This window comes from Gossypium arboreum, chromosome 1 (genome assembly GCF_025698485.1).
Source record: "Gossypium arboreum isolate Shixiya-1 chromosome 1, ASM2569848v2, whole genome shotgun sequence".
NCBI lineage: Eukaryota > Viridiplantae > Streptophyta > Magnoliopsida > Malvales > Malvaceae > Gossypium > Gossypium arboreum.
In genome coordinates, this window is record NC_069070.1 from 1684699 (window position 1) to 1700143 (window position 15445).

General features: G+C 31.5%; 3 protein-coding genes across 3 annotated transcripts; 2 read left to right on the forward strand and 1 right to left on the reverse strand.

Annotated features, from left to right (window-relative positions):
- The first annotated feature begins 1868 nt into the window (after positions 1 to 1868).
- LOC108480769 (phosphatidylserine decarboxylase proenzyme 1, mitochondrial) lies at positions 1869 to 5993 on the forward strand. The gene is made up of 12 exons (XM_017783865.2): positions 1869 to 2205; positions 2536 to 2624; positions 2767 to 2820; positions 2926 to 2991; positions 3238 to 3298; positions 3428 to 3537; positions 3627 to 3886; positions 4116 to 4222; positions 4315 to 4382; positions 4686 to 4763; positions 4898 to 5020; positions 5548 to 5993. The coding sequence occupies exons 1-12, from the start codon at positions 2037 to 2039 to the stop codon at positions 5701 to 5703; spliced, it is 1341 nt and encodes a 446-aa protein (XP_017639354.1). The 5' UTR covers positions 1869 to 2036; the 3' UTR covers positions 5704 to 5993.
- Positions 5994 to 6505: 512 nt separating this feature from the next.
- LOC108482457 (formyltetrahydrofolate deformylase 2, mitochondrial-like) lies at positions 6506 to 9314 on the forward strand. The gene is made up of 8 exons (XM_053025905.1): positions 6506 to 6689; positions 6814 to 6926; positions 7693 to 7843; positions 7913 to 7986; positions 8078 to 8237; positions 8407 to 8505; positions 8586 to 8672; positions 9052 to 9314. The coding sequence occupies exons 1-8, from the start codon at positions 6549 to 6551 to the stop codon at positions 9196 to 9198; spliced, it is 972 nt and encodes a 323-aa protein (XP_052881865.1). The 5' UTR covers positions 6506 to 6548; the 3' UTR covers positions 9199 to 9314.
- Positions 9315 to 9970: 656 nt separating this feature from the next.
- LOC108480555 (VAN3-binding protein) lies at positions 9971 to 14697 on the reverse strand. The gene is made up of 6 exons (XM_017783591.2): positions 14160 to 14697; positions 13224 to 13611; positions 12174 to 12338; positions 11434 to 11483; positions 10961 to 11018; positions 9971 to 10346 (listed from the first exon to the last, which is right to left on the reverse strand). The coding sequence occupies exons 1-6, from the start codon at positions 14409 to 14411 to the stop codon at positions 10102 to 10104; spliced, it is 1158 nt and encodes a 385-aa protein (XP_017639080.1). The 5' UTR covers positions 14412 to 14697; the 3' UTR covers positions 9971 to 10101.
- Between the last annotated feature and the right edge of the window lie 748 nt (positions 14698 to 15445).

Sequence of the window (15445 nt, forward strand, 5' to 3'; positions counted from 1 at the left end):
AAATATTTAACTATATTAATTTATGTCAAATTAAAAAATTTAAACTTTAAATTTGAATATAATGACCAGAACATTAATTTGATAAAAAACAAACTTTATTTATTTACCTATGCGATGGCAAAATGATTATATCATATGAGATCTGAAAATATGAAATAATAAAATAAAATTTTAATGAACAAAAATTATAATGTGAAATAATTTCAAACGGTTTTATTATTTACAAAAAATCAAGTACATTATACTTATTGATTAATGAATGATAAATGTTGAATTGGAGATTATTTGTATGTATAGATGCATTTTTAGTTAATTTAGCATTTTTAGTCAAATTTCACTGAATTGTTGTTACAATTGTCCTGTTATAAGGTTGAAGGTTTGTTGATGGGAAGACTAATTTGTTTAAAATTGATAAAATATTCAATGGCAATCAATCAAACAGAGATTCTCGGAAAATTATCATGGCTTTTCTTGTAAGAAGTAATGCAATTGATTTATCTATCAATGATATTGATTGGAATCTTGAAATCGGCTCAAAACTTTTCTCAAAAATTATAAAGCCACATTATTTATTCGCATCTAGAACCAATGAACCACGATTCCTTTTAATGCATGTTAAACATATTTTGTTTACATCTATAACCAATGCATTCTTATTGTATCAATGTATTTTAGATATAATTTAACTTTTTAGATATAATTTAACTTTTTTATTTCTTTTTTAAAAAAATCAGTCCATTTTAAGGTTTAATGGGATTTCATATCAATTTCTCATTTAAAATAAAAACAAAACCATACTAGCATAATGAATCGAAAATAATAGTTTAAAGAGTTTTCACATTAGCACAAGAATATTTAACTATGTTAATTTATGTCAAATTAAAAAAATTAAACTTCAAATTTGAATAAAATGACTAAAACAAATATTTGCTTGAAAAAAAATTTGGCTGTCACTTTTATTATCTAAAAAAATCAACTTTATATAAAGTTGTTTTATAAAACAATATAACCCTATGAAACGATATCTCATTAAAAGATGCATTATATTTTACTGAAAGATACATCTATTTGGTATTTCTATAAATAATTTTTCTATTAGTTATTTTCCCAATTCTACTTGGAAATCATATTTTATTAACATTATATTCATTTTCTTTTTTAATTTTCTTTTTTAAACAGAAAAATGTCATATCATCTAATGTTATATTGTCAAAGAGGAATAACTGTCAACTAAGTTACTATACTCATCCCAAACCCAAACCATTGCTTGCATGGGAGAAAAAATTCTGCATAGAAGAGGGTGCAATGCCATGAGAAAGATTTGTTGAAGCAAATGAAGAATTTGTATGAAAATAACAAAGTGGTCGAGTGGGATGATTCGACCGGTTTAGTAGCTTTTCAGAAAGCGAAACAGAGATTTTGGAAATTTTATCATGTTTTCCTTGCGAGATCAAGTTGCCAAAAGTCTAATGATATTGACTGGAACTCCGAAATCGACCTAGAACTTTTTATCTAAAATAAAGTCAATTAGCGATAGTGAAGAGAAGAAAAAGACAATGTTAATCACATGGATTGGTTGAGGAAACTTTTTTTTTTATAATTTTGTTAATGTAATAAAAACTTTATAGATTATCATTTTCAATATCTGTTGTTTTAGAAAATTAGCAAAATTAGCATTCTTTAAAGATAAATTTTTAGAAATTGTTTTGAAAGAAACAAACACAGCCTAACGGACTAAGTTCATAACTTATACATAGTATAGGGACTAATAACCAAAATTTGCCAAAAAATTATCTATGCGTAGCAGAGGCAGAAGATCAATGGTTTCCACGTTACGGTACGGAAGAAGGTTAGAATTTTAGCCTTAATAATTACAAGTTTTCGCTTCAGCACAGTAAAGCAAAGTTGCCTAAACGACCTAAACAAACACCGTTTTATAGCTTAATAATCCCTGAAAATTCTCACACAGAAACTAACCCTAAACGGGTAACGACGGAAAGCAGAAAAGCTTTGTTAAACCACCAACAAAGGCAACGATGAATTTCCGGTTCTCGCGAAACGTCGCCGTATTCCCTCCCTATCTACATTTCGCCAATGTCCACAACCGTCGCCGGTTGTTCTCTTGGTACGTCAAGCACTTCCGTACGACGTCGCAAGCTCGCGCTTCTCTCAGTGGCGGCGGCGGCAGCAGCAGCAATTCTCAAGGTGAAATCATTGTTGTAACAAACTTTCTTCTTTATTTTCTCACCGATTTAGGCAAAAACACATTTAGATACGGCGAATTCTTGTGCATAAGTTTGTTCTGTTTTACTTCTCGGAGAAGCATATGAAGTTCGTTTTTTTTTCATTGGCTTTTTTTTTTCTTTAAAAAGAGTTCAAATTAGTAGTTTTTGTTTGTATTCTGAGAAAATTGGTGAGAAACCCATTGATAATAATCAATAATGTTTTCTAATTAATGCAAATATAAATTTAAAATACAGCAAATTCAGTACAGTGTATAAATTAGTTATGTTTTACTTGCTCTGGTTTCTATAGGTAACGCTTTTCTGGTGCCGGGTGCCACAGTAGCTACTTTACTCATGCTTGGTGTTCTTCATGCTCGACGACTCTACGATGATAAGAAGGTATTAAATTTGCTTATTATATAAACTGTTTGATGCATTGCATGCATGCTATTGATTCTTATATGTCAGGGCAGTGCTAGTTTCTGGCTATTATTGATATATGTATTTTTGGTATTATTGATATATGTATTTTTGGTAGTAGGTTGAAGAAGCACGGGAGAAAGGGATTGAATTCGAGTTCCGACCGGATGTAAAAGTAGTATATTTATATTAATTTCTCCATTTTAATTTCTCATGTGTTTTGCTTATTTTCGTTTTTTATATGATTTTCATATATCTTTTGAACCTTACCAACTTTTAGGCTACATTTCTAAGGATACTACCATTGCGATCTATTTCTAGAGCTTGGGGCTTCTTGATGAGTGTGGTGAGTAATTTTCTTAATTTTGAAGATAAGATCATTGGCACTTTTAAGATTTCTTTTTGTCTTATTTTAATTGGATTTTTGAAATTCCTTTTTGTTTTTCAAGTTAAACTCGCTTGACTTGAGTGTAAAAGTACTCTTAGAGTTTGATTGATGACAGTTCCCATGCTCCTGTTCTTGCTTTTTATTTTATTTTATTTTGTTGTACTGTTTTGTTATCCTTTTACCCGCTTAAAGATTGTTTTTTAGGACATTCCAGTTTGGCTGCGCCCACATGTTTATAGAGCATGGGCTCGTGCTTTCCACTCGAGTATGTTTACCTCATATCTTTTCCCTTCTCATTTTCCTTTAGATCGCTTTTGTCGATTGATGAGATAAATGCACAGTCAACTGAAAATGAAGAATAACTTATGATGTGGTATTTTGGTTTGCATTTAAGACCTAGAAGAAGCAGCTCTCCCTCTTGAAGAATATGCATCTTTAAGGGATTTCTTTGTTCGCACATTGAAAGAAGGTTGCAGGCCTATCAATCCTAATCCCTATAGTCTGGTAACTGGTAACGAGCATCTTGGACATGTTAATATTTTCATTTGTGTCACTCTGAAACATTGCTAAGACTGTGTTCTGTTAAATAACAGGTCAGTCCTGTGGATGGTACTATTCTTAGATTTGGGAAGTTGAACGGTGCAGGGGCTATGATTGACCAAGTCAAAGGATTCTCCTATTCTGTTTCATCTCTTCTTGGTGCTAGTCCTTTGCTCTCGATGCTAGCTGAGAAAAATTCTGAAGATGACAGTAGTACTATTGAGCAGGAAAGCACTCAGAGAGAACAGAGTAAGAAGTCATGGTGGCGTGTTTCATTGGCTTCTCCTAAAGTCCGGGAAACAATTTCAGAGTGGTAATCTCGTACTCATATTCTCCTATTCGGTTTTTGCAATATTCGCCCTTTTTTTGTTTATAACAGTAATTTGTTTTTGTTTAGATTCGATACTAAGTCTCTTGAAGTTTCCTTAAACTTGCTTTCGAATTTGTTAAGCAGTTTTATCTCTGGAAGTAATTTACATGATTTAACTGCTATAAAACATCTATGAGTTAAAGTAAGTCTATACATAAAATCTTTTTTGCAGTTCAATGAAGGGCCTGTATTACTGTGTAATATATTTGAAGCCAGGAGACTATCATCGCATACATTCACCAGTTGATTGGAATGTTCTTGTTCGACGGCATTTTTCAGGTAACTTTGATTTTATAGTTGCATACTAGCCAAGGAGTTTCTTTGTACAGTGATAGTATCAAATAATATCATTTGATCTGCATATTTCGCAGGCCGCTTGTTTCCTGTGAATGAACGTGCTACAAGAACAATCAGGAACCTTTATGTCGAGAATGAAAGGGTAAATCTAATGTGTCAACAACTTAAAAAGCCCTCTATGTACTTTGTAAATTTTCTTATATGATTCCATGGTCTTGATGCGTGCAAATTGTTGGATTAAAAGATGCAAGTTGGGAAAGGATAAAACAAGCCGATGACATGATATCTGAAAGATGAAGATAGAGTGGTGTATTTAGAACATTATTTAAATTTCCTGAGAATCATGATATTTGGAGATTTTTGAGCTTACATTCAAGTGCTAAATTGTTTTGGTTAATTATATTTAAATTTCTCTGAATTGCTGTTGCAATTTTCCTGTCATCAGGTTGTCCTTGAAGGTCTATGGCAACAAGGTTTTATGGCAATTGCAGCAGTTGGTGCAACGAATATTGGTTCAATTGAGGTTCAGTGCCAATGCCCCTTTCTACCCTGAACCTTAAAAAATCGAATCTTATTTAGACAGCAGATACATGCATAGACACGAATATGTTCTTCAATTGGAATCTGTCTTTTGACACCATAATTTGTACTTCACAGCTTTTCATCGAACCAGAACTTCGGACAAACAGGCCAAGAAAAAAGTTGATACCATCAGAGCCTCCGGAAGAACATTTATATGAACCTAAAGGAGTCGGTGTGATGCTCAAAAAGGGAGATGAGGTTCGATACACAACTTTTCTTTCAAAACCAGATGCCTCACAGACAACTAAAATTGGTAAAAGTATAACGGAGACCCTTGTATTAGGAGTTAGATTGTGTTTTGTCCTTCTACTCAAAAAATAGGCAAATTAGTCCCTGTACATTAGATCAAAGTGCAATCTGTTTTTTCTACTAAAAATTCCATCTATTTTTACCATTAAAAACTGGTCCTTGTACCTTAACATAAGGTGACATACCACATGTCACTGTTTGGCTATCCTATCAGCCATGTCAATTTTTAAGAATGCAAATAGATGAGATTTTTAGTAAAAATGATCAATTTGCTCTTTGATTTATCGTATAGGAATTAATTTTTCATTTTTTGAGTAGAGAGGATAAAATACAATTTGATTCTTAGTATAGGGGCTTTTATGGTACTTTTACCTACTAGAGGTGTACTTTTCATCCTCTTATGCAAATCGTGTAAAATTTGTTTCATATTTGGAAGTAGGATCAAGATATATAAAATTCCATGCACTTCATTCTAGGTCGCGGCTTTCAATATGGGATCAACGGTTGTCCTTGTTTTCCAAGCCCCAACATCAAAATCACCAAAGAACAATGATGCTTCAGAGTTTGAGTTTTCTATTAGACGAGGAGATAAAATCCGTGTTGGAGAAGCATTAGGTGTATGGCATGCATAGCGAGGGCGAAGCGGATCAGTAGTGTTAACTATGGGATGGATTGCCATTGTTGGCATTGGAGTAGCACTGACTGTGTAAATGGTCATTTAAGCAAATGTGGTGCCACCACCCTAATTAATGCTACAATCTATATCATCGGTTGATTACAAAGCAATAGGAGGTTTTGAATTTTATCCTTAAATTCTGTAGTTTGTACTTCAAGGCATTGAATGACTGTCAATATAGGTGAATGTACTTGAAAAGTTCCTCTATTTTAGGAATTTAATCAAATTAGTCCATCTACTATTAAATAGATTTTAGTTGTTTTATTAAAAAGAATTAAATAGTTCCAAATTAGAATAGAATCAATATAATATCATTTACTGTGTAACAAAGTTAATATTTTTAAAGTTTTTATGTTTTTATAAATGAAATCTGTACATATAATACAGGATCTTTCAAATACTTTAACCTTTAATCTAACTCACTAATTCAGTTTATTCACATGTTATTTACATTTAAGCCACCTAGTACATCTAACATTTTTAACCAATTTACTATGTTTTTTTAATCTACAAGGATTAAAATGTCTTTTTAAAGTAAAAAGGATTAAAATGAACTTCTCAACGTAATAGAGGGACTTCTGCTGTATTTTAACCGGTAGATGTTATATTTTAGTTTAAATTATTATTATCGTTAAAGGAATTTTAGTTAGTTAAACATATCAAATAGTTATTAAAAAATTATAAAAGTTAAAAAAAAACACAAAAAAAGCCTGATACGTTGTCGTATTACTGTCTATCCGAGAGTTTCAATAACCAAGTATTTGGTGGCGGGGAAGCATTGGGAAGTGAGGTTCTAAAGATATGACTTTCACAAGACGAGTATCATCCTGCTTCTCCCAGTTTCTGGGATCTGCAAACAGGTCCTTCAATTCTTATAAATTACCCGGAGATCCCTCTTCTTCTCCTTCTCTTACCTATGGCATCCATATCTTCCACTGCCCTGTATGTTCCCCCATCCCTCCTCTTTCTTTTACTTTGCTCTTCACCCATTTCCGGTTCTTTTTCCTATTTAAAAATGGATGATTTTATCTAATTGTATTTTAATTGAAATCTGTTTTTTTTATAGGATGAAGTTGGAATAGTTGCAAAACTATCCGAATGTATAGCTTCAAGAGGAGGAAACATACTTGGGGCTGATGTTTTTGTTCCTCAAAACAAGAATGTTTTCTATTCCAGAAGGTAAGATTTTATTTATTTTTTAAATTTAATAGTTTAAAGTTTTTCTAATTTAATGCTAGTTGTTTTCCATTGATAAATGCAAGATACAAAGTTTGAGTTTGGGGAGCCATTATTTTATGCCAATGTCCTATATAACTCAGTTTATCCTCATTGTTGATGTGACTCGGCTCTGCGGAGAGTCCTAGTATTGTCTTTGGTTGGAGCTTTGTTGCCTTAAGTGGTAGCATGTTCCCCATAAATGACCTATATGCCGTAGATTATAGCTTCGAGTCTATCCTTGCATGTTCAATAAATCCTCAGCACTCTTAGTAGAGTATGAAGACAAAACCTTGACCAAGATCTTCAAGGTTTTGTCACCTTCGAGTGAGTGTACTTTGGAGAACGAGTACTAATAGGAAGTAGTGACAAAACCTTGAGAACTCGTGGCATTTAACAATTTCGGATTATGCGTTCATAATACGGTCCAACAAGTCGAGCAGGGTTGTGACTTGCAATCAAAGAATTATTGGATGATATGTGTTGTTGATGTTGAATACTTCTTGTTTTGGCTGAGAACATATGTTATAAGAACAAAGAAGAGATACCATTATCTTAATTGTTTTCTCGATTACATCTTTTTGCTTGTTTGTGAATGTCCAAGAATGAATATTGTTTTGGTCTGAAAAAAGGGCTAATATGTCCAATGATAACTGTACTTTGTGACAACAGGTGATTGATTCAACCATAATTAGACATGGATCTTCTTGTTGTGTGTACAAATTTGCAGTGAGTTCGTTTTTGACACCGTTCGATGGCCTCGAAAGCAAATGGATGAAGATTTCCTAAAGCTTTCAAACATGTTTAGTGCTATAAGATCTGTTGTTAGAGTCCCTGCTCTAGACCCGAAGTTTAAAATGGCGGTCCTTGCTTCGAAACAGGTATACCATTGTTTCTTTTCCCCTAATTTCATGTTTTTGCATGATTGAACCATGTTTATCTTGCTCTAGGACCATTGCCTGGTAGATTTGCTTTATGGTTGGCAAGAAGGAAGACTTCCAGTTGATATTACTTGTGTGATAAGGTACTACATAAACCGTAGTTCTTTGTCTTTTGAGTCCTATTCAAGTTCCGTTTTCGAAATTCTGATTCAATATTTATCAATTGTATGGCAGTAATCATCATAGAGGTCCAAACAATAATGTGATGCACTTTCTTGAAAGGAATGGTATCCCATATCATTATTTGCACACAACTGAAGAGAATAAAAGAGAGAGGGAGATCCTAGAGTTGGTTCTAAATACTGATTTTTTGGTACTTGCCAGGTACATGCAGGTAAATGAGGCTATATATATATATATATATATATATATATATATATATGCGTATATTTATGTATGTATGTGTGTATCACCATAATGCGATACACACGCGGAGGAGTGTAAATACGAGATCTTAAACCATATATGCATTTCAATGATTCAAACTAGTGTTATTATTGCAGGTTTTATCTGGTCAATTTTTGAGGACATATGGGAAGGATGTAATTAACATACACCATGGCCTTTTGCCATCATTTAAAGGTGGGAATCCATGTAAGCAGGTGGGTTTTTTTTTTTGCTTATATCCTTTAGTAATTGAAACTATAGATGCATGTTAAATTTTTCTAGATTATGTTGGTAGGCTTTTGATGCAGGTGTGAAGTTAATCGGTGCAACAAGTCACTTTGTAACCGAAGAACTCGATTCGGGGCCTATTATCGAACAGATGGTATTATTCTATCTTTTCTTACTGCTGCTCTAAACATTGTTTCTTGATCTTCAAGTAATAGCTGAAACTGCAGTTTCTTGTTGTCTCAACATGTATATAATCACTCTTCAAAAATTCCCGGTTTTCGGACCATGAAGTAAACTTCTCTCGACTGAGATGAAAGGGTCCTTTGATGGTTGTAGTTTCTACAAATTCTTCAAGTTATTTGGCTGCAAAATCCAAATTTCTCATCGTTCATGCTATTAGTACTTTCCGTTGAAATTTGCTTACTATCAACTATGCTTACTGAATTCATAATGATTTGCTTTTGAAGTTGGTATGGTTCTCGATTTGCGACCGTTCTTAACATGCAATCCTTAATGTCTTCGTTTTTTGACAGGTTGAAAGAGTTTCTCACAGAGACAATTTGCAGAGCTTTGTGCAAAAATCCGAGAACCTTGAGAAGCAATGCCTTGCAAAGGCTTTGAGATGGTACTGTGAATTGCGAGTGTTACCATATGAGGAAAACAGGACTGTTGTATTCTGATGAGAGAAATTAGAAGAAAAAAACACATCTATAATTTGCATTTATATATATATATAGATATGGCACTCTATACCACATTAACTGTAATTGCAGATATTTTTTCATGCTTTGCCATATATACCACATTAACTGTAATTGCAGATATTTTTTCATGCTTTCTTTGGATATAAGAAAATTAAAACTATCAAGGTATACACCATTGCTCTAAGTTAAGGTGCAATGATTGTGACCCCAACAAAACAACAATAATGCGATATTGTTTAAGGATGCGTTGAGGGTTTAATGTATAATTTTACTTTTGTAATTTCATAATTTTTAAAAAGGACAAATTTACCATGTTGGGGGCCAAGGTCATTGCCTGCCCCTTCCTCCTCTACCCCTTTGCCATGTTAGGCGGGCACGCCATTGCTTCCCCCCTTGCCCTGACGACAACGGAGGTAAATGTGCCTTTAATACTCCATGTTCAAGCCCATAATACCCCCTTATCCATTTTACTCTCTTGCTTTTACTTTTTAATCTAACGTAGTCATATTCATTTTAGTACAAAAGTATTCAAAATACTTTACTCTTATTTTTATTTATCGAATCTTTATGTAAATTAACACACATGTTCTATTTAGTGACCTAAACAATATGATTATGACTTTAATCAGGTCAACTCATATTATAAAACTTTAGCTTTGGCTTAGACTCATCAAGTTCCACTTTTAATTTGAATTCAAATCCTATCCAATTTCACAATAATAAACTTGAAATAGTTCAAACTCAGAAATGATTTCAACCTTAATTCAATCTATTTCATTCTTCACATATTTTCACATATTGTGTATAAAAGTTCATAATTTCAACAACCCCAAATTCACTGTGTATACACAAAAAAAGATGAACTATATACTACAAAAACTATATACCATCGTTAATACTCAAAGATTCAAGAGAAAGCTCAGGTGGTTGACCATGGCAGACTTGTCGTAGTAGATTTTGAATCCCATCCACCCATTTTTGCTTGTCAATTTTGCTTTTACACTTGAATTCTAACAGCCCCTGCCCTGTTTTGAGACCAAAATAGAGTTCCTCTGAATCTGAAGTTTCCCTTTCTTTTCTATATGGCCATGCTGATGTCTCATCACACACTCCATAAACAATACCTGCAAACAGGATAAATGTTAGAGAAAAATAAAACGGTTTAATTGTTGTTTTAGTCCCTGTACTCTTTTGTAAAATGGTAAAAAATATTAAATTGTGCTACTAGTCTTTGTACTTTTTACCGTGAATTTAATCTTCGTACTTTTATTTTATCATTTTCAGTCCTTGTACATTTCAAGCTTACCGAATGGTCACCGTTAAATTTATTAAGTTATGCTATTTTCAAGATATGATACGACAAACATATTATCATATATAAAATGTTACATTAGCATGTTATTTCAACATATCACTCATTACAAACTCATTTAATGGATTAACGACTATGATTTACATCAATACTAGAATTTTAAAATTGAAAAGTATAGAAACTTAGAATTGTCCAAATATATAATATGGACTAAACCTACAGCTGTACACATAATATAAGACTGATAGTTAAATTTAACTAAACGAATTTAATTGCTACTATTTGGGTTAAGTCTAAATTTTCAAAATAAGAAAAGTATAAAGACTAAATTTGATCGATTGAAGTACAATGACTAAATACATAATTTTCATAAAATACAAGGACTAATAGCAAAATTTAACTTAATAAAATAAGAGAAGTGCTTACATTTATTGTTGTTGGAGAATGCTCCCCCAACGTGTTTGCTTTTGAGCTTAATTATTACCTGACAATGGCAGCTTTCTTTATAAGAGCTTGCAATATGTACTGCATTACTTTGTATTTTGAATATGATTTCTTTATTGGTAAAATTACCACATGTAGTTAGATTTAAAAATGGATAATTTAATTTATGTACGTTTTTATTTTTAAAAATTAGTATGATTAATAAAATTACACGTCATTTGATACATCGTACGGATGTAGAAAAATTAATTTTTAGCATAGAAATAGGTAGAATTTTTAACGGAAATACATACTTGCTTTTTAAGCTATAATATATAGACTAATTTCTCTAATTTTTAATAATTGGAGCAAAATGTGATCTGACTCCTAATCTAAAAACCTTTACGGTACTTTTACCTTCTTTATAAAAAAAATAAAATTGAATATGGTTTCTTGGTGTATTTGTATTTGAGTACCTGAGATTTCTTGTTGATGTACACATTGACCCGTTTCCATCTCAACACACCTGAGAATAGTAGTAACAAGTGACTTAGATGTAATTCTTTAAAGTAGCTCAATTAATCAAAAAATCTGAATCGGTTAATCATAATTCAAATTTAATCTAATCTAAATTAACAGTTAAAAGTTAAACAACATTAACCCTCACGACTCAAACTTGAAAATAATTTGAATAATAAATTATTTAAACTTGAAAAAAACTTGAATTTGAGTGTCATCGGATTCAAAAAACTTGACTGACAAACTCGAAAGACGATAACTCAAAGTGACTTGAACCCAAAATGAACCTAACAACAACTAAATTTGAAATGAGTCGACCATAGAATGATCCAAAAGTTTTAAAACCGAAATTCAAATCGATTAACGGATTTAGGAATTACCTTCTCTGTGTGTTGCAATAATAAAACTATAAATTAATACAATGATAAATTTTCAACTTAGCTCTCCAAATTCTACAATAAAGTTCTAGCCTCGTAAAAGATTTTGACTTCATCCTTTACCCTAAATGACCCAAAATAGAATGTCAAACTCCGAATGACCAATAAAAAAATTTCAATTGATAAACCCTAAAATTTAAAATAACCTCGACTCAAAAAAATTTAAACCCAAAATAATTTAAAAACCAATTAACATGAAAATTTTAAAACTCAAATTCAATTAATCCAAATCTAATCCAATTCAATCAACTAGAAATTACCTTTTCTTGTATGTTGCAATAGTTCACCTTGACAAGGAGGATTTTGGTCTTTCATTTGAGTATGCAAAGCATCAGACCATTGAGTTTCTGCATATGGACTTATTGCTGAATTTTTCTTTGCTTCTTTTGGTATTCTTGCCTTCAAAGCTGCTTCTCCTCTCAATGCTATAATAATTTCAATAAAAAAATTGAAAAAATTACAAAATTATAATTCATAAAAAGTACTGCAAAAATTCATATACAATATAAATGTTTATGAATTGAATTAGACAAAAATCGAGACAAGTTTAATTATAATATTAATGTATTTTATGCTTGTTCAAGCTTGACTCGAAATGTAAACTTAAAATTTTACTCATGCTCATTCATATTCTTAAATAGATAATCTAAACTCATTTTAAGCATGTCAATATTATTTTTTAATTTTATATTAATTTTATATATAGGTAATTTAAAACTATAATATTATTGAATGAATACATTATAATATTATATATAACTATAAATTTAATTAATATGTTATAAGATACATAACAGTAAAATTAACATAATATAATGTAAATTAAAATATCTCATAAATTCTTGTATTTTCATAAATTTAGAATTTAGTCTATATATTTTATTTCTTATAATTTAATTTCTATACTTTTCAAATTTCAAATTTTAAATTTCAAATTCAGTTGTTAACGCTGTTAATTTTTTTGTTAAATTTATTAGTGTAACTAAAAATTAACATTGTAATAAACTTAAATTTAACAAAATAATTTTAACAGTAATAATAGATTTAAATTTTAAAATCTAAAAGGACTAAATTCTTAAAAATAAAAGTATAAATGTTAAATTTTAAATTTATAAAGAAAATACGAAAACTAATGATATATTTTAATCTATAGTATATTACAAACTCAAAAACCGACCGAAGAAAATTAGGTTCAAATTTTGAATATTTGAACCCGAATCTAATTCATATTTCAAATGGATCTTCGGACTTAAACGATTAACTTGAGCCGTAAACAGATAAAATATACAGTTAGAGATAAGCTAAATCACCTGTTGCAGCTGCTGCAGTGAGTGTAATCAAATCACCTGCACTTTGAATATCCACTGCTGATTTCACAACTGAGGCAACTCGGTCGTGATCAGCCCCAGCTAGCTCAGCTAACTCGATGCAATGGGATGCTAGAAGTTCAGTAGCGGATGCCAATGCCATGCTCATTTTCGAGCCTGCGCCGCCGCCGTTGGAGTTCCCTGCGGCGGCTACTGAGGCCAAACCTGCAGCTAATCCGGCGATGGAAACGGCGGAGTGAAGCCGAGCGTTTTCTGCACGTATTTTGTCTTTCTTCTTCACTGTGTTGGTTCCTATTTCTTTGTGATGATTAAACCATTTGCTGATTGTGCCTGTTCTTCGACCATTAATGGAGTTCATCACTTTCCCTGCCTAAAAAAAAGGTTTAATTAATTTTTAGTCCTTGTATTATGATAAAATTTTATATTTAGTCCTATTTTTAATTTGGCATAATTTAAACTATCTACTTTTATAATGTTTTTAAGTTTACAATAACGGTAAATTAAAGTATAAATATAAATACAAATCTCGAACCGGTAGAATCGAAAAAGTAGAATCAAATTATTACTGCACAAGTAGATAAAGAATTAAAAAAATTCTACAAAATTAAGTAACTCGGACTAAAAACAGATAACATTGTTAATTGTTACCATTCACGTGAAAGTTTAATCAATCTAAAAATTTAAAAACTTTTCTTTAAAAAGGAATTTTAACATAGTAGAAGGACTAAAACCTAATTAGACCAAAAAATACTAGAACCAGAAAACCAGGATTTGCAATGATATCTATCAAGAAAGGATCAAAATTTTAGTTTTTGATCCATGGAAGCACAAAAGATGAAACAAGATGTATATAAAAAATGGGTAATTAATTAATTAGTTAATGATGTTTTAACAAATAAAGATTGAAAATTTACTTACAATTTGTGGTGCATCAAAGGATTCTGAAAACAATGAACTTTGACTCTTATTATCATTATTATGATGATCAAATTCAAAGTGATTGTGTTTCTGGGCAAGAGCTTTAGAGATTTCTGATGCAGATAAACTCCATGATCTTGATAAAAACTCCATTGGCTCCTTTGGTGTTAATGGCTGTGGGATCAGTTCATCATCACCATCTTCTTCTACTAAAGAACCATTCTCCCATGCTGAATAAAACCCAGTTTCCATTTCAATTTTTATGAAAGTTTTTGAGCTTTTTGGAACACTTTTTTTATGAAATTTTTTGGGTATTTTAGGACTTGGATGTAAATGAAAGAAAACCCAAGTTTTTGGAGGAAAAAAAAAGAGAGAAAATTATTGGGTTATGGAAGGACAAAAGTTATTGTCTTGCTGGAAGAGAAGTTGGTAATTATATAGAGTATAGAGATGGTGTTGTAAAGAAATATATGTGGGAACAGTGACTCAGTGAGTGAGTGAGTGAGTGACACAAAAATATAATTAAACATGGGAACAGATATTAAGATCTAGTGCTTTGAACCGTCCACGAATTCAGGTATTGTTTTTACTGGTGGGACTCGGTGAGTCGCAGTCCACGAAAACCCAAAATTTTGTTGTATGTTTATATAGGTTTAATTCTACTATCAGTCCCTGTTTTTTTCATATATTTAAAATTTGATCCTTTTACTTTTAATATAGGAATTTAGTCCCTTGAAGTCCAACTAAGTTGAGGCGCTCGAGCTTTGTGAACACGATCTCAAGCTCAGATTTTTTATAAAGTTGGGAGACAAAGTTCTGACTCAACTTGAAAGGGTTATGGCATTATCAATTATACTTCAATTACTAAAATAGACCAGATTAAAAGTAGATAGTTTAATTTTTAAATGTGTGAAGAATACAAGCAATTAAGTAGTTTAATTTTTAAGTGTGAAGAATACAAGCAATTAAGCAGAGAAGCAAAATTAAATATACATTATAAAGAGGAAGCAATTGCCCTTGAAAATAGGGTGATTGTTTCTCAATATACATGCAATTAAGCTCATATATCCATAAACAGGACATAAATGTTGTAATTAAGAGTATCTCTAAATCTTGCTTCAGGACTAATAAAAACAATAAAGATTTAATTAATTATTTTTATGGTGGGTTTAGAGCCATTTCGCTTTCGGTTGTTGGATTGTTTGATAATGTATGTGAGCAGAAATTGTACCAACCAATGGCAATGGCCATGCATGAAGCTTTAAATGGACGGTGGGTTCCTTTGA

What these genes read in the sequence shown, in the direction of transcription:
- LOC108480555 (XM_017783591.2), bottom strand. Translation starts at nt 14,411, where the DNA reads ATGGAAACTGGGTTTTATTCAGCATGGGAGAATGGTTCTTTAGTAGAA. An exon ending in ACATCAACAAGAAATCTCAG is followed by an intron (nt 11,019 to 11,433) that starts GTACTCAAATAC and finishes TGCCATTGTCAG; the next exon opens with GTAATAATTAAGCTCAAAAG. An exon ending in ATTCTCCAACAACAATAAAT is followed by an intron (nt 10,347 to 10,960) that starts GTAAGCACTTCT and finishes TCCTGTTTGCAG; the next exon opens with GTATTGTTTATGGAGTGTGT.
- LOC108482457 (XM_053025905.1), top strand. Translation starts at nt 6,549, where the DNA reads ATGACTTTCACAAGACGAGTATCATCCTGCTTCTCCCAGTTTCTGGGA. An exon ending in TCCATATCTTCCACTGCCCT is followed by an intron (nt 6,690 to 6,813) that starts GTATGTTCCCCC and finishes TTTTTTTTATAG; the next exon opens with GATGAAGTTGGAATAGTTGC. An exon ending in GTGGGAATCCATGTAAGCAG is followed by an intron (nt 8,506 to 8,585) that starts GTGGGTTTTTTT and finishes TTATGTTGGTAG; the next exon opens with GCTTTTGATGCAGGTGTGAA.
- LOC108480769 (XM_017783865.2), top strand. Translation starts at nt 2,037, where the DNA reads ATGAATTTCCGGTTCTCGCGAAACGTCGCCGTATTCCCTCCCTATCTA. An exon ending in ATCCTAATCCCTATAGTCTG is followed by an intron (nt 3,538 to 3,626) that starts GTAACTGGTAAC and finishes GTTAAATAACAG; the next exon opens with GTCAGTCCTGTGGATGGTAC. An exon ending in TGTTCGACGGCATTTTTCAG is followed by an intron (nt 4,223 to 4,314) that starts GTAACTTTGATT and finishes CATATTTCGCAG; the next exon opens with GCCGCTTGTTTCCTGTGAAT.